Source organism: Rhipicephalus sanguineus, chromosome 5, assembly GCF_013339695.2.
Source record: "Rhipicephalus sanguineus isolate Rsan-2018 chromosome 5, BIME_Rsan_1.4, whole genome shotgun sequence".
NCBI lineage: Eukaryota > Metazoa > Arthropoda > Arachnida > Ixodida > Ixodidae > Rhipicephalus > Rhipicephalus sanguineus.
Genome location: NC_051180.1, coordinates 130,562,285 through 130,588,025, shown reverse-complemented (window position 1 = coordinate 130,588,025; position 25,741 = coordinate 130,562,285). Strand labels below are relative to the sequence as shown.

General features: G+C 46.2%; 1 protein-coding gene across 1 annotated transcript in view; it reads right to left on the bottom strand.

Moving 5' to 3' along the window:
• LOC119394255 (uncharacterized) overlaps nucleotides 1-25,741 on the bottom strand; it is a 114,169-nt gene that overhangs the window by 43,634 nt on the left and 44,794 nt on the right. The window contains exons 2-5 of the mRNA XM_049416040.1: nucleotides 9,727-9,910; nucleotides 5,691-5,908; nucleotides 3,424-3,559; nucleotides 243-640 (exon numbers count right to left, since the gene is read on the bottom strand). Coding sequence (XP_049271997.1) covers nucleotides 243-640; nucleotides 3,424-3,559; nucleotides 5,691-5,908; nucleotides 9,727-9,802 — 828 coding nt within the window. The 5' untranslated portion in view covers nucleotides 9,803-9,910. The remainder of the gene's footprint in view (nucleotides 1-242; nucleotides 641-3,423; nucleotides 3,560-5,690; nucleotides 5,909-9,726; nucleotides 9,911-25,741) is intronic.

Below are 25,741 nucleotides of genomic sequence, written 5' to 3'. Positions count from 1 at the left end.
CATCGTGCTGCGCTTCTAAGCCCTCTTTGCCGCGCACGACTGCAAGATTTGGCTGATATGTTCGTAGTAGTGTCTGCTATCCACAGGATGTGTTTTCCCAACAAGCCCAATGGTTGGTTCATGACCACTATAAACGGCTGAACCACCACACCGGCATGACGAAGTAAAAGGCAAGATAGATAGACACTCTCAAAAGTGCTTTTGGTTCGCCATGGATACTTCTCAATAAAAGACAAACATGCGCCCTTCTTGCCTCGGCTCGTGTTCTCGCTGATATGGAGTCCTGACTTCTGGTGGCGGCCTCCTCCCGCGGAAGAAGAGCCGAACACGAGCTCCTCGTTGCTCATGGTGTAGACTCGCGAGATGGTGGCGGTGCACTTGAGCTTCATGTTGCCGCCCCGGAAGTGGTCCTCGGTGAGCACGAAGCGCAGGCCGAGCGAGGCCGTCTCCAGGCCGTCGGCGTGCAGCGTGGTCGAGTACTCGGTGGTGCCGTCGGCGCCGGCCACGGCCACGTCGTTCACGTACCAGCGCAGCGTGGCGGCGGGCTTGGACTTGGCCGAGGTGCAGTTGACGCTCACGGTGTCGCCGATGCGGTACTGCGCCTGGCCGCCCGTGATGCGCGGGCCCTCGGTCGGAAGTACTGCGCATGCGCAAGCAGCAGCAGATAGTATGTAGATTGCATCAGTTTAGGCATCGTGAAATATTCTTCGTTAGTCTAGTTTTTTATTGATTGCAAAGTAGTTCGAGTACTAGAGGAAAGGAAAGGATGACCACAGTATTCAATGATGTGTAACATGCTGCCGAACTTTTATATTACGCGAAACATTAGCCTACATTAGAGCCTGCTATCCCAACTTGGCCATGGCTCGGTGGGGCATGCCTAGGTGGCGCCGAGCCATGCCCCATCTGAGCCTCACCATCATGTGCATGCTCCGGCCCCTACAGTGCCAAAAGTGTACTGGAAGAAGCTTCCTCCTGAAGGGGGGGAAGAGCTCAAGGGCCGATTCTTTCGCTCCGCCGGACTCCTGTGTGCGGCTGCAGTTGAAACGGCTTTTGCGGAAATGGCACCGGTACAGTGGTCAGCGCCGTAGACTTAAATGTGACTGCGACTATGCGGACATCCTCTCTCAAGGGAGGGGATGATGTGGTGTCGCGCATTACCAGTTTCGGTTTCGCAAGTGTGGTGCAGAGCGCCACACCACGGGCATTTCATGCATCAACTCCGATAACCAATGTTATACACTCTGTGAATAAACATGAGTCCCCTCCCCGTTCTCGGCCTGTCCTGACGCGAGCAGCGTGCGCTCCGGCGCGGAGCCGCCGTCCTTGGTTCCGCCGGATGGTGCATCCGGTGGCGACACAACACCAACGTCATGAAATTGATATCGAATTCACAAACAAACAAGACAGGAAAGAAAAGAAGAAATGATCAAAAGCACTGTGTAGACATGCGATAGCCGGCATACAATGTATTCGTGGCAAGAGTCCAAAACATAAGGTTGTCACCCAGATTACCGCGTATACAGTATATAGAACTATTTCGCATGCACTTCCATGAAAACTGACCATGAGCTGTTTCGTTAATATCACGATGTGAGGAAGCAAAGCACTAATGTGCGTTACAGAGCATTCATTGTGTTTGGACTCGCTAAAAATCGTGAAGCGCGCTCGTTGCCCGTCTCGGGTTCTCAGGACGTGGCCACGGTTCAAGCACTTGCCCCAGTGTGTAAAAAGGTCGTCTATCGAGTATGTTCGACCGATCACCTAGGTTCGTACGCTGTGCTTTGGATTGCGGGTGCCCCATGATGACATGCTAAACTGATGCGTCGAATTGTCAGTGTGACTGCACTGCGGGGACGTTTTTCGATTGATGCGGCACGAGAAGCGAGGCACGTATACTACGCATAAGCGTAGACGATGTAGGAATGGGTCGAACGTGCGGTCAGTCTTCTGGTTCGGTGTGAAAAGTAGAAACGGATACACTTTTCACAGGGGTGAATATTTTGTATGCCCATCGAAACGTGCCTCCTTGCGTAGTTGGTGGCGCAGGGTGGAAAAAATGTTCGCACGTTGATTCGTAACAAGAAAACGTTTAGTTTGTCACGGTATTTTGCGTGTGTGCTGCTGTGGCTAATTTGTCTACTACATCATTTCCTTATGTTCCAACGTGGCACGGTAGTCATCGACTACAAATCACGTGATCAAGAGAGGCTACACTAAATGTCTGTCCTACCTGTACACAACGACTGGGTGCGTCTTCATCAGAATACATCATCCCCTTCACAATTGCCATACAAAGAAACTGAAAGGAAACATTTGTGCACTATCACAGCCGCTACATAAAAAAAAAGGTGCGGTCTGCATCGTTGCGTCGCCGCCAACGGGCGAGCGCGTCTCGGCTGAGTTGACAGTTGCTGCCGCTGTTGTTGGTGAGCACGGCGCTGTTGAGGGACACAGAGAGGACGCCGGTTCGTTCCAGAATGTGGTTGCCTCGGGATTTATGGTTGTTACTTTGCTTTTTTGTGTGATCGGGCATGTGAGCAAGTTTTCTTCTTGTTTCCAGTGCTTGTCTAGGTTTCTTAGGCTGGAGCGTGTGTGGCAGCCAGCATTTCTTGCGATGCTATGCCGCGGAGCTTTTGTGTGTCGCTCTGCGCTTAGAATGCCAGAAAACACGCGGATGTGAAACATCGCGAGTTTCCCTGCGGCCTACAGCGTTGAAGAGAGTCGCTGAAGGATATCTTTCGCAAAGGGCTGTCGGGAAAATGAAGCAAGTGGGAGTCAAGCGACAGATCTTTGGCATGTAGGTTGTCACGTAAACCTCTGTCTTTTTCCTTGTTTTTAATGAAATTGCCGTGAATGTGTTAAGCTGCTGGTCGTATCATATCACACTTTTGTCGCCGGCACTTCCGCTTTAAAAGTTACTTCACGTATATTGATATTTTTTTTCCAATTCATGACTCAAGAAGCTACATGCAGACATGTAGCCAGAACGTTTTCTATGGGACGGTGGGGGCTGTAGTAAGGCCATGCAACAGGCCGCACCTTTTTTTTTATGCAGCGGCCGTGGCACAATTTTGCCCACTGACGTAGGAAGCATTGTTGAAGCAGTGTCGAAGCACTGTCGTCGTGTCGGGAGCCGCATAATACTGCCCCACGAGCCGCAGCTTGCCGACCCCTGGTCTAGGGCATTTACTCTCTCTCGGCCTTATTTATAGTGTAAACACAGCAATAATCAATTACGGAAAATTTTCGTATTTGCGGACATGCTTAGCAGGCACCTTTCGAAGCAGGTAATAATTTCTTGAAAGGCTGAAACAAACATGGGGCAAGTGCAGCAGAGAATACCGAAGTAAGTAAGGCAAGCAGTCGCATGGTTAGAGAAAGAGAGCCCAAACAGTGGCGATGAAATTAGTAGTGACTTACCTAGCACGGCCATGTCCTTCTGGCCGCCGACAGTGTCGAAGGAAGGAGCCTCCGCAGACACCTCGCACCGGTATGTACCGGCGCTGTGTAGATTCACGTTACGCAGATACACCGACGTCCGCCCCGATCGTGCCAACTGCGTCCACAATCAGGGTAATCGGGAAAGCAATCATGATTCACGAATAACAGCTTCTTTTGCGCGTACAGTTTAGTCCTAAGACATAAACACAAGCTTAAATGTTCTCACAGAACGCCGCTTTCATTAGCTGAGCTTATAACAAATTCCACACCCATGCTCGTCCCGAAATGCCGAAAACTCGATTATACCATGGATACTTTTTTATTATGATTGCGTGGATCATCTTCCACGGACGGGCTTCTGAAACTTTTATGCGTCCCGATGGAACCTGACATAGATATCGCATCTTCCACTGAGAAAGCATTAAGAAAATTTTTGTGTGTATCTCCAGAAGTGCGTGGATGAACTATTTTATATATCTGATTTATATATACCTTTGCAGTGCTTTTCTGTCAATTGTAAATGCTCGGCGTATATTTTATGTAATAAATAACACGTACTTTTATGCTGTATGCATTGTAAGAGGTGCCTTAATCCCCGCTAAGTGAAAACATTCTCCCTTTTTTAACGGACCTGCCCTATTTCTTGTGTCAAGAAAAAATGGATAAGACCGAACTTAATTCATTTGAGATTATTGCCTGCTGGCTTTGTGAGCGTCCTTTTTTTTTTACACGAATCACATCAACATTGGAAATACCAGTCTTGTCGTCCTCGTACCGGTGAACCAATGATCTTCGGCGCAGCGTGCCGAATGAGACAGGTCCAAGCTGTAAAGAACTACAGAAGTTCCTATGCCGTCCAGTGTCTTATTCATCGGATTAGGTCTCAGATTAGAGTTAATGTAGGGCGCAGCACAAGTAATGCTACAGAGATGTCGCGGTATCGGCGCATCTATGCCAACCATACCAACCTATCTACTCTTTTATGTCCGTTTTCGTTGGGGTCGTACTCCGCTCATCAAAGATACCACAGTGATCGAACACCAATTTGAATGATTAAGGTCAAGTCGTGTTCAAAAGAAGTGTTTTCGTTAGAAGTTGCTGCCGGTAAACCTTTAACAGATCTTCGACAAACCCACCTATCCTCCTTGTAACGCCTGTGAGGTGGTTCAGTGATTTGGATGGTACCATAAATACAGGTAGACGTGCACCAGTCATTGCGGCTGCGCTACACCTGTGATTACATCTGGATGAAATTACGTTTGTGCTTGTGTAAGTTTATCTTAATAGCTGTAAATCTGTGTTTGTCTCTGCCGCCTACTAGTGCCTTTTCGTAGGCGCTCCCTTTTGTAATAACACGCAACGCCAACTCCCATAGTCTCACAAACGTATGCGGAGTTACTGGCGCAACGAAATTTCCTGAAACGTGGTATGTGAAGTATCTGGCCCCCTCGGAGAGCAATGCGCATCATTTTGACCGATTAGGAACGGCGTGTGCCGTAGCAGACGCCGTCAAAATGTATGACGCCACGCTGATTGGTGGCGGAATTTCGGGGTGTCGTCGCCACCCGCATTTTCTTTTTGCGTGTTTTCTCGCGTACCAAGCGTCTGCTCGCGGCAAGCGTGGTGATTTTACCATTCTGAAAGAGTAATTACTAATACGAGAAAAATCGTTTTGTTCATCGTCCCTTTAAAGTCCTCCACGCTTTCCCTGGCCTAGTTGTCTGCTCGCTTCATTTCGTTTCGTCTAACACATAAAAACGAGCCCCTCGGAAAAAATTCATCTTTTTTCATTTGTTTCCCAAGCTCATTTGAACTTCCACTGTTAGGAAAACGTGTCTTTATGGTAACTACTACCTATACCAATGCGGTGTTCAGTTTGCAGTTGACTGACGGTGAGCGTGACACGGAATAAACGTACGCATGGTCACTACCCTGAGATAACTGGCGCAGCGTATCATATAGCTTATCAGTAACTGCATTAGTGAAAAGGAAACAGGACGGCTTTTTCAGACGGGGACAATACCAAAGGGAACAACACGTACAAGCGCTGTCTGTGTCGCGCCTTACATGCCGCTTGTCCGTGTGCAGCGTGTGTCCGTGTCGTTCCCTTTGGTATTGCATTGCCTAGAAAAGTTGCGCTGCTTCCTTTTCACTATGCAGAACGAACTAGGCCAAAGCTTGACTTTACGAAGACTGCATAAGCCTGTGCTACGCTGGGCGTGTTGGCATACACGCGCAATACGCACGTCCACGTCAACGCCTGGCAGAGGCAGGAACTGTCCCGGCGGCCAGTCATTCGGCACGAAGCGGTAGAACTCGACGTCGTTTTTGTACCACTTGACGGAGTAGAGTCGATCGCCATTGAGCTCGTAGATGCAGCTCAGGCCCACCGTCTCGCCTAGCGTGGTCGGGGACGGGATGTCCACGTTGACCAGCTTCACGGCAGAGACTGTGGTCACGAAGCCTGCGCAGGGAAGAAGTACACGTTTGAATGCTCGACGCCATTACGACGGATCAACATAACCGGCGTTGTACGCCGTAAGCGGCACACATTTCACCAGCGCTAATATTTTTAGTGCCATATGAGCTCCTGTTCATTAGTCACACAAGGAAACAAGCTCGAATATGTTCGGCATCCACTGTAGAGAAAAGACGAACCGTAATCTGTGTCTAAAACTTTAAAGCCTCGGGTGGGAAATATTTTGCGCTCCTTCCTTAGAAGCAAGCATTCAAGGCATATGCATTTTTAGAGAACTGAGCACTAATGAAAATAAGGAGCAAAAGAAAAAAGATGGTTGATCCCTCCGTCATAGGAATCGGAATAAAACGAAAGTAAAGCTTGCCCTTACAAACGTAACTGAATGTTTACTGTACATTGATATAAGAGAGCTTGCACAGCGTATATTGACGTCTGGCAGCTTTGGCACCGTTTAACGTGGATGCACCCACTTTGATGATTGGGTACATCTCCATCCCGACGACTAACCTCCATGTTAAATGATTACACAAAACCTTGTGGTAGCTGTAGTAGTTAATGGTGAAAGCGTAATCAGAGAACGACGTGTGGTAGCCAGAAGAGCGTCGCATATTGGACGCAGAACCTGGTCGCCATCCCGCGGCATGTTAAAATGTGCTTGAACACCACGGCCGGACTAGAGGGAAACGCAAAGCGCGTCGTGCCGCCCCGGTAGCCCGGCCGCAATTTTTCTCGGGGCGAGCGCGTGAGCGGGGAACGCGGTGTTACAGCCAGGTGAGGCAGGCGCGCGTCGCAGAGCTATTTTTTAGGGGCGAAGCTCCTTATAACATCACCTGATCGGTCGTCGCTGCATGCGGCATTCCCCCGCCATCGCGTCTCCCGTATCATTCAATAGATGGCGCTGTCCCATAGAGATGCATGCAAACTGCAGTTAGGTGATGATATACTAGATGGCGCTGTCCCATAGAGATGTGTGCAATATGCGTGCAAAAAAAACAAGAAAAGAAAGAAAGGAAAGGAAAAAAGGGGAAAAAATAAGCAGAAAACAAAATAAAAAAAGAGAAAAATGAAAAAAAGAAGAAGAAAAAGAAAAAAAAAGCAGCGGCACCCTGCACGCTAGATGGCGTGCAGTAATCAAAACATCGTATCGCTTTGATTACTGCTGGGCGAAACCACTGAACATTTCACGGTATAACCATGATTGCTTCAGGAGCTTCGCCCAAGCTCTTCATCATTCACCCTTGGATATGCTGTAATTTTTTTTTTGGATTAGCGTGATGCTATGAGCGAGGCCGACGCTTTCACGACGCTTGGTCTAAGATCGCCACCTCGCGGTGTGTTAAGGCACTGACAAAATTGAACTTCTATTGAAAACGCGCCAAGTGGGACGGACGTGTAACGCGTTGCAGGTGCTAATCACGGAGGCCACAGTAATGACGAATTAGTTTACCGCTCCTAGAGGGCAACACCACCCCGCCGACCGGGAGAGTGGTAGATATAAAAGGCGCGTTTGTAAAGCCTTTAGAGTCTGTGACCGTGGCGCAGTGGATAGCGTGCCCGGCATCTCTTGTTGCGGGCCAAGCAGTCGTGGGTTCGATGCCCGTTGACGGAACATTTTTAGGGGCGAAGCTCTTTAAGGCGGCACCCGTTCGTCCCTCGTAGTCGTAGTAGTCGTAGTGCGTAACCAGTCTTACGCTTTGACCTCCAAGGTGGTGCCGGTGGGAGATTTTTCCTGTGCGTTGTTGAACAATAAAAAATTCGCAGCGTGCGCGTTAACTAAAAGCCGAATTCTTCTCTCTCTCATTCCCCATTAGCAGCCATTGGCATGTTCCAGTAGGAAACGTTAGTAGAAGTGTAAGTGCTAGCTAAAAGCAGACTTCTTCTGTCTCTCATTCCCATTAGCAGCCATTGTTTACCTCCAAGGTAGTGCCTGGTGACATTTCTCCTGTGCGTGATTAAACAATAAAAATTTTGTTCAAAACGCCGTTGATTGATGAAATAAACCAACGAAAGACGCCAGATCTTTTGTAAAAGCAAAACGAAAGAACGCCAGATGTTTCTAAAGCAAAACGAAAAGACGCCAGCTGCTTAACGAAAGACGCCAGATGTTTTCTAAAGCAATGGTTTTCTAAACAATGAAAATTCACAGCGTACATGTAAAATTAAAGTGAGCTGCAAGTCGTCATAACTCATCGAACCTTTAGTATAAACGCGCCCGATCTCACGTCGGTGATGATGTACTGGGCAGAATTCACGGAAGATTCGCGGTTTACCGATGAACCTCCGCAGCTTCGCCCACTCATCATCATTCACTCCGTGGATATGCTGTGATTTTTTTTCTTTGCCATCTGATTGTGCCAATTTTTTCGACGTCATTTCTGTGACGGAAATGCGTCACTGAAGCCTTGTGGACCCCGGCATAAAACACTTTCGTGTTAAAAAAAACTATTTGACCCGACGTTTCGAAACTCGTACGGGCTTCTTACTTACGATGGACCGAATGTACAAAAAGTCGTCCTCATGTTGTGGTTATACTGCGCAAATGCAGGTTAGACTGTGCATTCTGCATCGTACGTGTTTTGGAACGTCGGATTAAATAGTTTTCTTTTCTTTTGCTCCTGATTTTCACTAGTGCTCAGATCTGTAAAAAAATATATGCCTTGAATGCTTGCTACTACGAATGCTGCTACTACTAGTTTTTCTACGATGTTCGCTCCTGGGCACACGGTATCTCGTCGAAACCGTGACTACTTTTTATTAAAGCTAGACAAGATCGATGTCACTGGTTAAGTTTAGCTGCGCTAGCTAGCGCAGCGTTACGCAAGGGGAATATAACTTTACAAGGGTATCAATTGGGACTCTTCGCCTTCCAGTACTCAAATAATTGTAATGCCAAATCATCTCCTTCAAAGCACAGTGGTAGTCAAGAACTTCCCAGGCCCCTATCCCATGTAATTCTATGGCAGCATGGCCTGGAAGCTTTTCCCCACCCCTGTACATGAGGCAGGTACAGATTCGAGAGAGTGAGAAGGGAACTTTATATTCGTGCATTCGGCATCATGCGGAGGGTACAAAGAAAAGCCGTTCAGCTTCACGACGGGAAACGTTTCTCAGTTGAAAAATTCTTCCTTGTCTGTGGATCGCATCCTGCACCAGCGCACTTCTAAAGAATTTGTTTTGTTGTCTTAACTGAACCCCTTAGCATGGGGCAGTCGAATAACGGAGAGAAAAATTTCTGCAATTTAAGGATAACATCCGCCTGACGCTAACATAAATCTGCATCTTCAACTACGGGCAACTTGCTCAAAAATGGCCACCAGCATGGCATCGGGGTTTGACCCTGTGAGGCTCCTTCTGTAAGGATATTGTATGACATGTATTGATTTGCACAATGATTAACATCAATACCTTCTATCTCCTCTCTTTCCCACCTCCTCTCCTCCCTAACGCTGAGTAGCAGGCCAGAAAATTGATTCAGGCCGACCTCTCAGCTTTTGTGTCACAATAAACCTTTCTCTCTCCCGCTTGATTTGATTGATTGATTGATTGATTGATTGATTGATTGATTGATTGATTGATTGATTGATTGATTGATTGATTGATTGAAGGTCCATGTGGGTTTTAAGTAACCTTCATGACAATTTGCACGACAACGTTTTCTTTCGATACTGTGTACACGTTACCCGTTCGAAATTCTGCTCCTCTAGTTTCCTTTGTCTGCGAGCACGAAGAAGTGTAAAAAGCGTGAAAAAAAAATGTGCCTCTGTTCGTGTGTACGAAAATGTTAGCAGTCCTTCGGAACTCACCGTGTAGCCAGGCGATGAGGATTCCCCGTGCGACAACAGCCTTAGCGCCCGTGGGCGTCTGGCAAGATCCCGCCATGACATCAGATCGGCCTGCGCCTGGCGCCAGGTTCCTTCTCGCCCTCCTTCATGCAAGGGCCTCGCCTCCTCCTCCCGCGAGCCGCCACAGGATCACGACTTCTACCTGCTGGAGCAAATAGCGAAATCACGGTCAGGGCTATAGTAAAACTAGTTGCTTGGCTAGTTAGTATATGCTTGCTAGAAAACGAAATAACACTCGGAGACATGTGCAGTGCATGCTGTCGATACGCAATCTTAAGGGCATTTCACTAACCTGCGTCACCGTTTATGAATACGAAGATACCAGCATGCGGTGTTCTATCTGCAAATAAAATCCTCTTCTGTCTCCTCTGCCCTTTACGAGTGTTGCACGACTTCTTTGTTCCAAAAAGTCAGGGCCCTTCGCCATTTTGAGTGGAGTATCGAATTGACTCCTGATAATTCACTTTTATTAGCAGAAGTACTGAGCGACAATCCTTGCTATGTTTTCAGACCATCCTGTCAAGCACAGCTGGGAGTTTTCCGAAAACCTTGATAAAAATTTTAAAATAGTGTAGGAAAGAAATGGAATGGGTTAAGCTAAGGGTTGTATATGGTAGAGTGGACAATAATATATATCACAAAAATAAGATTATGAAAGTAAACAATCCAAAACAATTAGTGGAAATGCAGAAGGGATGGATAAAAGTTATTTCGTAGTATTACGCGACTATCGCTTTCTTGTTGGGTATTGACCTTTTACTTCATTCCAAAATTTCACTGTTACCAAAATGCGAGCTTAAAGATAACAGTTTTTAGAAGCTAAAAAGAGAGCCTACCAGGTTCGCTGAGCATTCTCTACACACTAATGTAATTCGTTTTTGTCTGACTGCTATAAAGGCTATTTTAGAAGTGAATGCAAGTCACACTACCTTCGTTTTGGTGCAGTTAAATACTTTTGTGCTATTGAATCAGACGAGCTAGAGGTAACAGTTATCTTTCCTGTTTCCTGTCCACATTTCTGTATCTCAAGAACTGTGCTTTTGTGTGCATCCAAATTTATAAAATGCCTATTTGAAAGTTTGCATTGCTATATGCAGCACCGACAGTAGAAGTAGAAATTTTACATGATTTAATGTTTTTCATATTCGCACTTTCAAGATACGCAGCTTAGTTCCGTAGCGATCTCTGTTCAATCTTTTTTTTTAACTAAATCGAATATTGTTCGTAGAAGTGGTAAGCCGCAACGAGGATCCATTAAAGGTTACGCTAATGTGGAGGAAACAGAAATATTGAGTCATGTGTCGTGCGCAACAAAAAAGAGAAGCACAATTCGAACGATAGCGAATAGGCATTGACGCAAGGCAAAATGCGCGTAACCGTTCTCTATTATTCCCTCTACACTTTTTACGAGAGCGAGCTAATCTTTGAGTTTGAACTGTGTTACGGCAGCATATAAATGCACGGCTGCTCAATAAAGTCTAACAGAAATTATCACTCTTTCTGGGCTAATTGCGTCCAAAGGGACAGTCACACTTTTTTTATTTACCTTAAGCCTAACTGTTTAAAGCAGCAACTTATCGTAAGTGCTTCCACAATTAGCCTCCCTCGATAACCAGGGCGCTCTGATGTTTATCCACTAATTGAATCTTAACACGAAGTTAATGCATTAGAGTATGTTTCGCCCGCCTCTAGCATCAAAATAAAGGTAAAACTTCAACCTCCTGTAGGATTCCATCTGGGTACAGCGAGAAGCAAAAGATTTTTCTCGATCAGACACGCGGACGTCAAACACATCCATTCTTTTAAATAGGGAGCTCTTGTACGAGTTGGAGCAGGGATTACGAAACGAAGCTTAGCAATTCTGCATGTGACGCCTTCTCTTGGATATCCGACTGTTAGAAGCGGTAACCATGTCTTTGTTATGTGCTCATTTGGACCTCAGAAAAGCGAATAGCTGTTCGTCAGGTACAGCGTCTGATGTTTTTTTTCTTATTTGGTTTTGTGTGTGCTTGAATTCTGATCTCCTAATCCTCCTCTTCGGTAGATATTGCGAAACGAGATGGTTCGAATTGATTAAAGCAAAAGCCTTCCGAACTTCGCGATGTCCAGTCTTTTCTTCGGCACAATGTCTCCACTGCGGCGGCTCCTTATCCTCGGCCAATTATGTGCACAGCAGCACGATATGCGAATGGGCCCGTTTTTTTTTAGTTTTTTTTTTCTCTCTAAAAGATTGAACGCGCGCTCTTGCGCTGGGAAACGTTCAAATGATGTGATAGTCGGATTGACGTCGGTACGACGGAGGCTTTGGTCGCCTTAAAAATTCATCTCTAGCAGCCCGTCTAGAAACCGTGGAGCTTAGACGGCAAGGTTTTTGCAGTAACGTTTTTGACTTTTTTTTAGAGCTCTACACTATTGGCCTGCGTTCTTCAAGTTCTTTCCCCCTCTGTTATTCAGAGAATTGCAACAATTGTCGGCATCATTCACAGTGTAACTCACTATGTATATTTTGAAAAGAATATGAACCATGGACGTATTCTTTTTTCTCATTCGAGTTAACACATACTTTTTTGAGACACGAACTGTAAGTACGGAACGAAGTAGAAATCCATTTAAGTTTTCAGTTGCACACGCGACTGATAACATTAAAAAAATTCGGCAGATCCTACGCGTTGTGGGAATCTGTTTCATGCGAAGCTGCCAGCGAGTACTTCTATGCTGTACTTTATGACTTTGAGCCAAGCTTCATGAGGTGGATCGACGTGTTTTCGCAAGAGTAGTAGCTATGTGGAAATGGTGGGCTTACCAGCACGTCGACAACTAACTTATGGTGTAATCATGTGAATATCATATGTAACATTAGTTAATGTATTCCGCCGGGGTCGAGCAATGCTTCAATATAGCTTTCTGAATCATAGGAATACAAATGTGATGTTTATTAGACTGCTATAAAAGCGGACCCAACACTAGAACCACAGATGTTAATTTGATAAAACGCCTGTATCGTAGAAGTACATATCGTAGGAGTATCATGCAGTGTTTATTTCTTTCTTGTAAAATTAGATAGCCCGCACCACAACCACAATCGACGTTTACCGACATTACCCCTGCATTGGCTGTTTTTCCAAACCAGTTTATGGACCTGGCGTGGCTCTGTAGTAGAATACCTGATTGCCACTCAGAATGCTTGGGTTCGATTCCTGCTGGGATCCTAATTCTTATTCTTTCCATTCGTCGGGTTCACGCTGCCGATCTCAATGCTTCTTAATGCTCTCTCATTTAAATTACCAATATCTGTTCTCACCGTTCCTGGGTCGATATAAACTGTCAATCGCCTGTGGCGCATACCCGTACACTGCGGCCCCTGGTAAACGGGTATGTGCCACGCCTGTCTGGAGGAAAGGGTTTGACGACTTACGCGACAGGCTTTTCACGTTACTCGTGTCATGACCCGACAGTCATATTCGTCAAATCCTCTTACACCCCCCATGCCAATTTTGGTCTATACACCAAGTTAAGGAGGCGATTACGAGAGCACCCGGACGTAGACGGATAGATAGATAGATAGAAACGCTCAAACTGCTAAAGGTTCGCTAAGAAATGCTTCGCATTTAAAAGTCTACAACATCTCTCTGTATCGGCGACGCCGTGAAAAGTACAGACAGTGTTCAGTGTTGTAGGATATGATGATTAAGAAAAAAATGTCACATTCAATAATGTAGGAAAGCTAGCGCTTTTTCTCTAACTTCAATCTGAATGCTGATGAGATGGAGGTATTGATAAATGACCTGTGCTGCAAATGCTGATGAGTATGGAACTATTCAGAAATGAGCTTTGATGGTGGCGCGCGAAGGAGACCCCAAAAAACTGGACGGAATTATGTAAGCTGAACCTACCCCACATTTCAATTAGACTTCATTGTTACAACAAATTGGGCAGTCTTCGGGCCGGTCAGTTTTTTCTTCCGATGGTATAGTAGCTTTTATTCAGACATTCACTACAACACTTGAACACTGCACGCACAATTTATTCTATTGATGGTAGCGCGAGAAACTGTGCACTAAATAGTGAGTCTATTGCTCTGTATGTTGTTCTTTTTTTGCAGGTGAATCTTTTTTTGTAGTGAGTGGTGAAAGCCAATCATTTCCGAAGTTTTTTTCAGACTGCCTCTTTTATTTAATAATGTGAGAAAGTGAAAATATTGTTTTGGGTAATCTTAAAACATAGCAGAATGGTATGTCGGAAGGCCAGTTGATAAAAAGCATAATTAAAGCATAACTTAGTAAAACAGACGAAATAAAACATACTTAAAACATAACTCAGTACTTCTAAGCACACCTCTGAGCATAGAAGTTAGGCTTATTTAAAACTTTTTTTTTCGAGAGTGTGTTATAACAAAACATAGGAACACTGCATTAAACCAAACAAGCACTAGCTCAGTCAATCGTCCTGCTGATTTCATCTTACGCATTATTATTTACTTTAAATCCGTGATAACTGATAACTTTTTTTTATATATTCTTGTCCAAAGAGAACAGGCACTGCCGGATTAGATAAAGCTTTTTCTCTGGCGTAAGCAAAACACTCCTTTATTAACTTCTTACCCAGTTTCTGCTTTCAGCTAACCTCCTCTGTTTACCACGCCCCCTACCAGCAGTTACCGAACGGTTGTTCAATCCAATCTCTAAGCTTTCTCGCTACTTTTTTTCCCGCAAAACCGATTTCGACCTTTCTTCACTTTCGCTTCCTGCTTCCCACGTTGCACCTTTTTCGCGCCAGCGATCCTGAGTCAGCTTCATTCGCTGATGTCTTGCTAACTAAATTCTTGGACGAGCCTGCCGTCCTCCAGCAACCGCAAGACAGTGCTCTTTATTTTTGTTTTACTCTTTATCTTCGCTCACGTTTTTGGCTAAAGTGACCACTAGTCTTTTTTCTTTCATTTCTAAACCATGTGTTCTCTTTTTTTGTTTTCTGCCGCTGTGTCTTCAACGGATATCGCATTTCCAAGGGCCGACCCTCTGCTCTACTGATTGTTTGGTCCTCTCCGCCTGGCTGCTTGACCCCAGCGACACAAAGGAGGCGCATCTTCTCTGGCCTCCCCGCTCAAACTCTCTGACTCGGCAGCTTTGTGTTTAGTAGTGTAACTTCTCGCGGTTTACTTTTATTTCTTCCTGTTTTTAAAAGAATCTCGGAATGTATTTTTTCCCGCAAAATAAGGGTGGGGGGGGGCGCAAAAATAGAAACCAGAACGTCCGTTTTCTAGACGCCTCGATACCCGCCTTTGTGCTCCCTTTTCCGGGATATGGCGCGGCGTCTTTTGTTGGTCACGACGAAGGAAGTGAAAAGTTGCTGCTGTTCGATACTCCTATTCTTCTCAGTGGCGCTAACGTCTCTGATGACAGAGCAAAGAAACACGCTGATAGCGATTTCTGTTTACAATACTCGGTCACGTATGCAACCTAGTGGTTTACTTTTCTCCAACGATTTTAACCACTCTACATAACAAATATGGTCATGAAGCATTTATTAGAAAATTTTCTGTCTCGGTCCAACCTATTCTTCACCTCTACTTGCAAACCCCTTTTGTCGATGTTTGTTTTGTGTAGAACTGCTGGAATTATCTCTTACACAGACAACAATATTTTCATCAATGGCAAGGCACTATGCCGTTGTCGTATTGCCGTGAGGCGCAAAATTACAGTTGGAGTTGGTGATGAATTGCTGCCTTAAGGTTATCATGAATGTGTAAAAACACAGAACATAAACTCCAGCTCATTGAAATATTTTCGGGTTACTATCTGAAAGCTAAAGACACACCCTTTAGGTTATCCGGTGCTGCGTAGCAGATAGTAAAGTTTCAAAGATGAGAGAGAAAGCCATGAGGGAAAAGAGAGGGAGGACGACTAAGCTAAGCTATGCTGCGTACTAAGCGCTGTGTGTGTACGTGTAAGTGATCCTTGTTCAACTGAAAAAGAGAGGAGGTTGACGAAGCGGCTTCGCCAGGGGGGGGGTTCAACCCTCTTTCCCCGAAATTTTTTACATTTCGTATATGCACATTTATGCGCATACATTTGCATGCACGTATATATATATATATACGTGCCTACAAATTAGCAGCAATATCGTGTCCGCTCACGTGTCACATCGTGTTATTATACAGGGATTTCTACCTTCCAGCGCTTAATCGGGATGCGTACGCAAGATGTATACAGTGTTCGATGGAGTTACCATACAAAAAATAGTAATGATTGAAACCTTCATATTGAAGCTTTCCGTCATCGATTTCTGCTGCAGACGCATGCGCGACGAAATGTAACGCGTCGCTCCTCGAGCCCCAAAATCCGCTGAAATATCCATGCACCAATGAGAGGTGAAAAGAGAGTTTGTGGGCGGGCAGAAAGGAGGAGGAGGGGGTAATCTTATTACATCCATTCCATTTATCGAATCGCTTTGACGCGTCTGCCTGGCAGCAATCAATGCCTGGCGCAGTTGTCTCACTGAGACGTTCCATTCCTTGATTGGATCGGGCTTTGTCGTTCGATTTCGTCGCGAGGGCACGCGGGACGCGCAACGTTAGCGGCCAAAGACCGCGCTCGCATAAATGCAAGCGACTCGCGCAAAAGTGGTGAGGAACACGATTCCGAGAAGTAAGAACCAATCCTCCTACACCCTCCGATGTTCGCTCGCCGCAAGCGTTCAGGAATTTCAATAAAATGTCAGCTCTACTGTGTATGCAGCGCATTACATGTTCGATCTTTTCCCGGGGAGATCTCCGAATTATAAGACAGGCTTTTGTTTCTGGGTCGGTTTCAATTTCTTCAAAGGCAAAATTGCGCGATATACAGATCCGTAGAGTGATATGAAAACGAAGACTTCACAGATTCAACTATTTGATTTCATTTTGTCTTCCTTGCAGTAAAGATAAATTGAATGTAGCTCGACTTCTATATTCTTATTTTCGAGCGCGTTGCGTATGCACTAAATGTGACAGAGTGGTCGACTTTTGCAACGGTGGTCGTTCTTGTTTGATCTCGTCTCGCTTCTCCCTGACATTCAAAGGCGTGCGTCGAGAGTTCACATTCGGTTTTCAGTTCTATTACAATATTCATCGCAGTTTCACGTCTTTCGCGAACCTGAGACCGCAGATAAATTTCGCGATGTTTCGTAACAACGAATGGCATTTGATCTCAGAGAACTGTAGCATTTCTCAGAGACAAATTTGAAAGACTTAGTTATCTTGAAGGGCAATGCTCCGACCGCGCTAGAATTGTCTAGCTTTGCGATTTCAGTCCTCTGGCAGTGAACTTTACGCGCGGTTGCAACATGCTGGCGCGACGCAGCATGAAAGCCAGTCTGCTGGTGGGCAGATAGAACAGTGCGCTGGCAGCTACTAGGGCCCGTATTACCACCCCAACCCCCCCACCCCCACACACACACACAAAAAAAAAAAATGACCCCAGGCATACACGGAAAGCGCAGCACAGTGACAGCGAAAGCTGGAAGAGCGGTATTTCTAGAGCCCGTTGCGAGCTCCCTTGGGGATACTAATACAAGTGCACTTGCAAGGTACCCACTACGTTATAAATCATATTTTTGTGACGTTGGGAAGCACCCACTAAGTCATTATTCGTCATTCTGCGGAGAAGCGAGGTGCCCACTACACATCTGTAAAACATTATGTGCACTTTGTTGATGCGGCGGCTGATGACGATGAAGAATTACAGCTGAGCCCTTTGTAATGGGTTGGAAGCATTCAACGGCCCACTCGTTGCACGATTCGTATTGTGTCGCCTGGTTAACAGAATTCGCGTTGTGTGACGCCTGGTTGTTATTTTACTCTTCTACCACGCTGTATTACATATGTTAATGTGGTTCCTTCCCGACATGAAGCCTGTATAGCGTCTTTTCGCAAAGAAGTTTCAAGTGCCGGCATGGCTCTGTGGCAGAACAATGGGCTGCCACACAGAGGGTCTAGGTTCGAACCCCTTTGAATGCTGGATATTTTTCTTATTTTGATTTTATTTCTTATTTCGCGTGATGGCGGTTACATACACAGGCGGCGGCGGACAACTACGGCGCCGAAAACGGCTGTTGTGTTTGTATAACAGCTTTCGCTGTAAAACGTCTTACGCTAAACATTTTTGTAAGAGAACATTTCAGCGAATCACGATATGGGACATATCATTAGCGAAGCCGGCCAATGGGGAAACGCACTTGCAAAAGAGAAGTTTTGTTCGTTCGGCTCCAGCGGCGCCGCAACGCTTGCGCTGTGCGCTCTGGCACTGGCAGTGGGAGGCCGCCAACGCGACGAGGAATCGTACAGTCACCAAGCTCGCAAAGCCAGGACAATGTGGCTGTGTCCACTTTATTAACGCGATAGCGCTAAAAAGCCCGTTTCCCAGCAATTGAGGTGTCGGCTTCGGCGTCGGCGTCGTTGGTTGGGAGCGAAAAGTCGGCGTTGGCCGTGAGCGAAAATTCGAGGTACATGCGAATAAATAAATAAATAAATAAATAAATAAATAAATAAATAAATAAATAAATAAATAAATATTCGGTTCGAGTCGGAATCGGAAGAGGGAGAGTGGGGGGAGGGAGGGATTCTTAAAATAAAATAAAAGGAAATGAAGAGAAAAGTGCACCCCGAAACTTTCTATCTCAGAGGAGGATGCCTCAGCAGCAGTGCACAAGGGAAGGGATAAGAAGGGATTAAAAGAATAGTTAGAGGAGCGGTTAGAGGAGATCGCGGACGGCGAACCGATCGGCGAGAGCTCCTTCGAGCAACTCCTGAGTGTGAATCGAACCCGGGCTTCCTGCATGACAAGCAGGTGTTCTACCGCAGAGCTATGCCATTGCTTGAAACTGCTTCAGAGAACAACACATACGAATCTCGTGTACTGCAAGGAGTGTCATTAACACATTTAATAACGCGTGGCAGAAGCGCCAAAACGTACCAGGCGTGAGAACATGTGAAGTGCGCAACGAGTGGATGGTTTAAAGGTCCACCCATTGCAAAGCGCTCTGGCATAACCATTATTATTATAAAACAACAGCATCCACAACGTGTACAGCTGCGGAGGTGCGCGTGCTTCCTTACGTACCCGTAGTGACTACCTCGCAAACGCGCAAAAGGAAGAATTGTGTCGTAGTGGGCACTTCGCAACTGTACTTGCAGTAGGCATTCTGTGATAGTTTGAAAGGGCTGATTTACAGGCGCACAGACGTTCCTTTCCATTAAGGCGCGGATTCGATGTCCACCGAGAACCGAAGCTAGGCTAGCGATTGGGAAGGCGATACGAACACGGTCCGATTACGCTATCGCGTTCTACTCTTCAAAGCGAAGCTCGATCGTCCTCTAAGTTTTTCACCACACACGCACAGGCGAACAGTCGTGAGCACTTTTAGCGTGAACGTGGGAGCGCGAGTCGCACGGCGGCGTCAGCGGAGCCTGCTTATACTAACACGAGGCTCCGGACATACGTAGTTCATATGCGGCAGTGCTTATTAAGGCGAAAGCCTTAGATGCCTGATCAAACTCGAAATTTCACCGTCGGTGGTGTCTCGCTTCCTGCAGCGTCGGGCATCAGTGATGCAAAAAATCATCACGTGATGATGTCACCACATGACGTCCCGATGACGTCACAGTTCGGCAAAATTTGTGACGTCATTTCGATGTCACAAATTATGGCGTGACGCAACGTCACATGATGCCGTCATCACATGACATCGTAGCTTGGTGAAAGGTGGGCCGTTCACGGAGTCAGCGCAAAACCAGGTGAGGTGCTTCCTATATTCGAGGCAGTGCGAAACCACGCGTCCCCGCCATCATCCTCCTCCCCAACAAGAGGCACGCGCTGCTGTCTCATGCTACGACTTTATTTGCGTGATTCTTAGCACCACGATAATTCTTTAGAATCGCGGCCGCGTATTCTCGTGGAACTAGGAAGGTTGTATACCATATACAACAGTACCTTGGAGATCAAAACTTTGGCCGAACAGAGAGAAAAAAAAGAAAGTGCCCTTGTCGCAATGTGCAGAAAGATTTGTTATTCTTTCATTTATATTATTTCTTATCTTTTTTTTTTTGCATAGCTAGACACAAACGCAGAATTTCGCCACAAAATTATTTATCCTTTGTTCGGACCCACGCCTCACTTAAGATAAATTGGCCCTGGGTATTCACGTGATTTACCTAGAAATATTCGTACCATCAGATTTGAAGTTAACGACTCTTTCCTCGTTACAAACATTACATGTGAGTATGTGACACGACCGATCTCGACAGCGTAGAAATGCACTCCCGCCCACGCAACCCCTAGTGTGGGTGTAGACACTCCCAGATTTGTGATTGAGCCTTACGCAGAGGTGCGAATGCTTTCACACACGTCATAGAAAAATCGAACCGCAGTTGTGAGTATGCGTGTAAAGTTGCATTATCTACTTCCGGAACCGGACCAAACTTAGCGCGGTTCTCTACTCTCAATAGGCGTAGGCGTCTGTCGTCGCCTACGCTCTCCTTACGCGAATTTAAAGTGTGAGAAGGCGGCGCCGCATATATTTTTTTTCTTTGCTTAGATGCGAAAGAGAAAGGTAGGGGGCACTATAGCCGGCTATCCCAACTTGAAACCTACATTGAAGCAACAAACAAACACGATAAAAGAGGAGAGAAGAGAAATAATCGAAACCTTCTTCACCAACCGTTTGGTACGCGAAGATTGCTTCACTCGGCTGCGTGTTTCGATATCTGACTGCAAAGAAATGCTTTTCCTTTCTTGTCAAAGTTCCAGCCATTCACAATTTTGTGCTTTCTTTCTTATGAAGCGCGTTTTATACATACTGGCGCAGCTTGCCTGGTCGTTTGGGAAAATCTATAGCGCAGTCGTAGCAGAACATCTTTGCTGTTTGACACTTCCAGCGACTATGTCAGTAATAAATATGATTGACAGGATTACCGTGAACTTCTAGGGTAAGTGGCGACGTCGTCCAGAAATTTCTAGAATCGGATTCCTAAATTGGATCATGGAAAGTGTTTAATTTTATTACTCTAAGAGAAATGCGAAGTGAAAGTGGCGAAGCCCTAAGAGCAGAAATAGCGCATTTACAACGAATGCAATTATTAAAGCGGTACAAAATGTAGCGCTAACGCAGGGTGCCTTAGGTATGAATGATTTAACAAAAAAGGTTATACAAAATGAGCGCACATTCATTTAGTTAAAATCGAAACTACAGGAGGCAGAAAGTACGCGGCACGGCATTTAGAAGAGACGAATATTCTTGAAAAGGGGATGTCGGCGAGGCGAACGCTCCCACAAGTGGTCTTGTCTTCAAGTTGCTGTATTGAAGAAGACCAGGCCGCTTGTCGAAACGGGGGCTCCAGCGACAACCCCTGTTCAAGCCTCTATTTTTTCCTGGCCTTCTGCATTTAGAGGTACAAGATAGTCCTGGCAATTTCCAGTGAAGTAGAGAGAGAAGGAAAAAAAGATCCAGCGCTAATGTCGTTCTCGTGTAGCGATTGGTGTACAAAATCCTGCGCTAAATGCAGCTCCACAACTGTGAAACATGGAGGAAGTTCGTGGCACTGGCACCCACCGTTTCCCGTTGCGCTGTTGTTAGTCTCTGTCTATGAATGATGTCTCGCATGAGTTCGTAACACCGGCGCCGGAGAAGCGTCGGTAGGAGGAGCTATCGAGCGCCTGGCGAGGCGGTGGCGCCCTCTCTCGCGCGACGCGGGTGTCAGCCGCGTGCCTCCGAAGCGTTTTTAGCGATTTTAACTTAAATATTGCGAGTGGTTTTTGGTTGCTTCTGCTAATTATATTATTTCAGACTTTGTGCGTTTATTTTGACCCTTGTTGCATTGCTGGAGATGTTTTAGGTCTGTATCGACCACTTGATTTTGAGCGTGATCATGCGACATGGCATCTATGTATGGACGAAAGGCTGGGTCCCTAAAGTGCTAAACATTATAAAAAAGATGCGACAGGAAAGTCTAGCGCTGCGTTTGAACTGAGTTCATATCCATGACGCACAGTCTGGCATGAAGCCCGTGATTTCATGTTATGTTCGCTTCCACGATTTTACGGCTGACATTCCACAAGTGTGTCTTAGATTCCTTCAACGTGTTAGCCACTTAGATAGTTTATTTGCGTAAACCGCCCCAACTGTCCAGTTACGGAGGCAAATCAATTGAGGCTCTTTTGACAGCCCTACCTCCATTTGACAGTGCCGTAAGCCGTAGTTGCGAACTTGCCAAGTCCAGTGCGTATACTGAGGAGTTTCTATATATACTTTCATTGAGGAATTTCACAGTCAGCTAGGGAGAATCGCGCTGCTGGCAATCGTGTGGTAAAGTATCTCAGGAGAAGATCGCTGAGTGTGCAGATAAATTGTTGTTTAAAAACACGCCAAACAAAATAGTTCCTTAGACATGAAACCTAGAAAGTTCCCTTTCGTTTTCCTTTCTTGCCGAGATATATTTTTCAATTCGACACCTCGCAAGCAAATTTGATGAGTTTTTAGCGGGCGACCCGAAGACAGCCTCGCTACCGTGGCGCCCGAGAAGGGCGGTCTCAAGGGTGACTGTAATTAATATTAACGGGTGTCAACGGAGGAGGTACGGACGACGGTGGAGAAACGGCGCTTGCTTACACACGCGAACATGCCTCAGTCTCGCTGCCTTTCACCGCAGTGAAAATCAGCGCTTTCCTTTCTCACTTCTTCCTCGTCATCCACGACGAGGCAGCGTCAGTGACGGAGTGCGTGGCACGCAACGAGACAGTGACAGAGCAGCACCCAGCGCAGAAAGCGGCTGCCCGCGGTGTGCGAGCAAACCGTGGCGTTGTGATAAGGAAAAAAAGAACGCGAGAGTGTGTGGGATAGTCGGCATAGCCGGGACCCTTCGTGGAGGTGGCATCGAGAGAAGAAGGGGGGGGGGGGCGGTGTGCCGTGATTGAACACAGTGTTTGTCGCTGCTCACTGCTTGTCCTCGGCACTCCTCCTACTTGACGCCTATATTAAAAACGATGAACGACGCATATATTACCTCGGCAGCCACCGCTCGGAGGCGCGGCAGCGAGCAGGAGAGAAAGCGGGAGATTGGAGGCGTTTAGCGAACTAGCTCTGGTTGCCTCGTGTTGCTCTTGCCCGATGTAATCACAAGCGCAGTGCTGCACATTGACAAGGCGGCCCTCTTTGATGTTAGCGCGAGGAACTTTATCGACGCCGTGTCCGCTGTTGGGCACCAGCCAGCCTAGCGCTGGACATGGTCTTTGCTGTCTAGAAGCCGAACTGGCGCCTTTCTCGATGCTCCTCTTTTCTGTCCGTCTTATTTCTAAGTGTTCACGTTATTTCTTGCTTTCTTGAAGTAAAGGACGCATTTGTTCAACTCCCTTTTAGGACTAATGCTTCTTTGTTTTCGTTTGGCTCTTGTTCAGTTGAATGAATAAGTAAATTCAGTTGGTACTTTTTCGATAGGGTGAACAGCATAAAAGTCTAGTTTCGGATGTCACAATAGTAGGACTGTGTTTGAGACATGTCTCACAATAACGTGGTGGTGACACGCTTATGCGGTATTTCTGTAGGCAAAATAAGGCGCACATGCTTCCTGCACGCAATTTTTAACGTGTGCGAGCTCATTGAACTGATTATGATAATTCCGTAGTGGTACGACAGTGCTTGTCTGCGAGATACGTAGGCTTTTGATAGAGTTGAATTCCGGAACACTGCGTAACAATGCTACCTGCAGATGGTAAATACGACCGTTGAATTTGAATTTCAAAGCGGCTGTTCTATTTCACTTGCTACAATTCCCATTGATGCAGTTTTGCAGCCATGGCTTCAGTTTTCGAGGTCGAAAAACTATTCAACTAAACATATTAGCGGAACCTCTGTTATTTGCTATGGTTTAGTTACGCAGAAACCACTTGAGATGATTTCTCTGTATATTATTGTTTCTCATGTGCAGATATTTTATGTAGACCAACAATGTGCATTTTTTATGTGGTATCAACGTATGTGTTATGAACGCAGAAAATATACATATTCACAATGTTGCAGCCAACAATAACACATATATTGAAACAATACTTTAAGCTTTTGTACCTAAAGAAAGCAACGCTTCATTTGTTCCTGACCCTATTAAAGACAAAAAACAGTTCCCCCAGAGCTGGCTCCAAACCAAGTTATATACTGCCCTAACTAGAGGGAGGCATCTGCTTAACATATCAACAGAAGGTGAGCACGTTCGATAGCCTACACAAAAACACAATCACATTCCCTGATAAGTACACCGGCTTCGCTGTGCGTTACTATCTGTGGTTGTGACTAAAACTCTCACAAAAATGTGATGCTTTGTTTTTGTCACTCTGTCACTTACGGCGTCCAGGGAGCGATATCTGTTTTTTGCAACGTTTTAGTGCTGTATCTTTGTATCTTTGCTTTACTTGCGTTTTTAGTGCTGATTTTTTTATCTTTGCTTTACAATGGTCCATATTCACCTATACAATTTGAAACTCGAGCATATCAGTCACCTTTCAGTTGTTTTACATTTAGATACCTTCTCTTAAAAGCAAGGAAGTTTGTTACGTAGTTAACTATGTGAACCCTGCAGGATTTCAAAGAGAAAAAAGATGCGCAGCAGGTATGAGGGGCGTACAGTGACATCTTACAAGGAATGCGTGTAGCGACTGAAACAAACGTCCACTTTGCGTGCCATCCGTTCGGGACGGTCTCCCGAAAAGCAGTGTAGGCACGAGAAACTCTTCAAACACATTCACGTTCCTGCGAACAGCAACTGCCAAACGCCCCGATCTGTTTTTTTTTTGTGTTTGCTTGTTTTTCTTTTTTTATTTACTACTTGAGGTTTACAAAGTTCGTGCGGGCGGTAATCACTTATGTCATTCACGCCATCTATGTTTGACGCGCCGCGGCGTTCGTGCTATTTGCTGGAAAGCAGTGCATGTTTACGACAGTGGGGCTTATTCGACAGCAACCGCCATCTTCGGCGGCGTCGGTGATCGAGCACGCCTGTGCCCCAGCTCGTGGCCCTCGTTCAAACTTGTTCCGTACGTTATCCGTGCAACGTTATGCGCGCAACTCAATTTCCTATGAGGTTCAAGCGTACACGACGCCGAACACCCCAGGGACGGCCCAGAGCACCTCTCTCCCTCGCCATCACCCCCCCCCCCCTTTCTTTCGCCGTGGAGCTGCTGGGCGGCTCCACGGAATCAGTGCAAAAAAAGGATATCCCATCTGGTTAGCGCTTACCCTGGACACCACTGAGTGGTGACGCAAGACACTTCGCGCAAGTCTAACAATGCCGCAGTGACGCGAAGGTACGCAGGCACCCGAAGTACGCGCCGCCTGCAAAAGAACCAGTCGTCCGAAGGCTTCCTCGCGTGAAGTGAGCGGCAGATAGGTTTGAGTGTTCGGACGATGCCTATATCGATAGTGGAGGAAAGCGTAGCGGTATTCGCGGCGGTATAAGGGAAAACCAATCAAGGGCGAGCCACGCCTTCGCTTGGGCGCGACGCTATGCCTAGCATCCCTGCAGTTAATCCCGCTTGGCTCCTCAGGGCACCGGTGGCCCACACCGTAAACCCTCTCAGATTGGCCCCGAACCCTCATCAGATCCCGCGAGACTGCTCTTCGTGCGATGAACGCTGCACGGAAGCCGATGCTGTCGGTATCACGTGCATCAGCTTAGATGCGTGGCCTATTCTGATCCACATCCGATAGGAAACCGGAACGTATGGAGCCTTGTGTCATATTTATTCATCGCTTCTCTCTTCCGTCGAATGCAATGATTGTCGACGCTCTAAGCAACAGCGTGCCTGCGTCGTCATCACCTGTTCGCTCGAATAAACTTCTGGAAACTGCGCAACCAAATTTCACCAAAAGGGCGTAAGACCTTGAAAGCAATTCTTAATATCTGATTTTTATGAATAGCAAACGATGACGAAATCATCTAAGAATGTATCGATAGAAA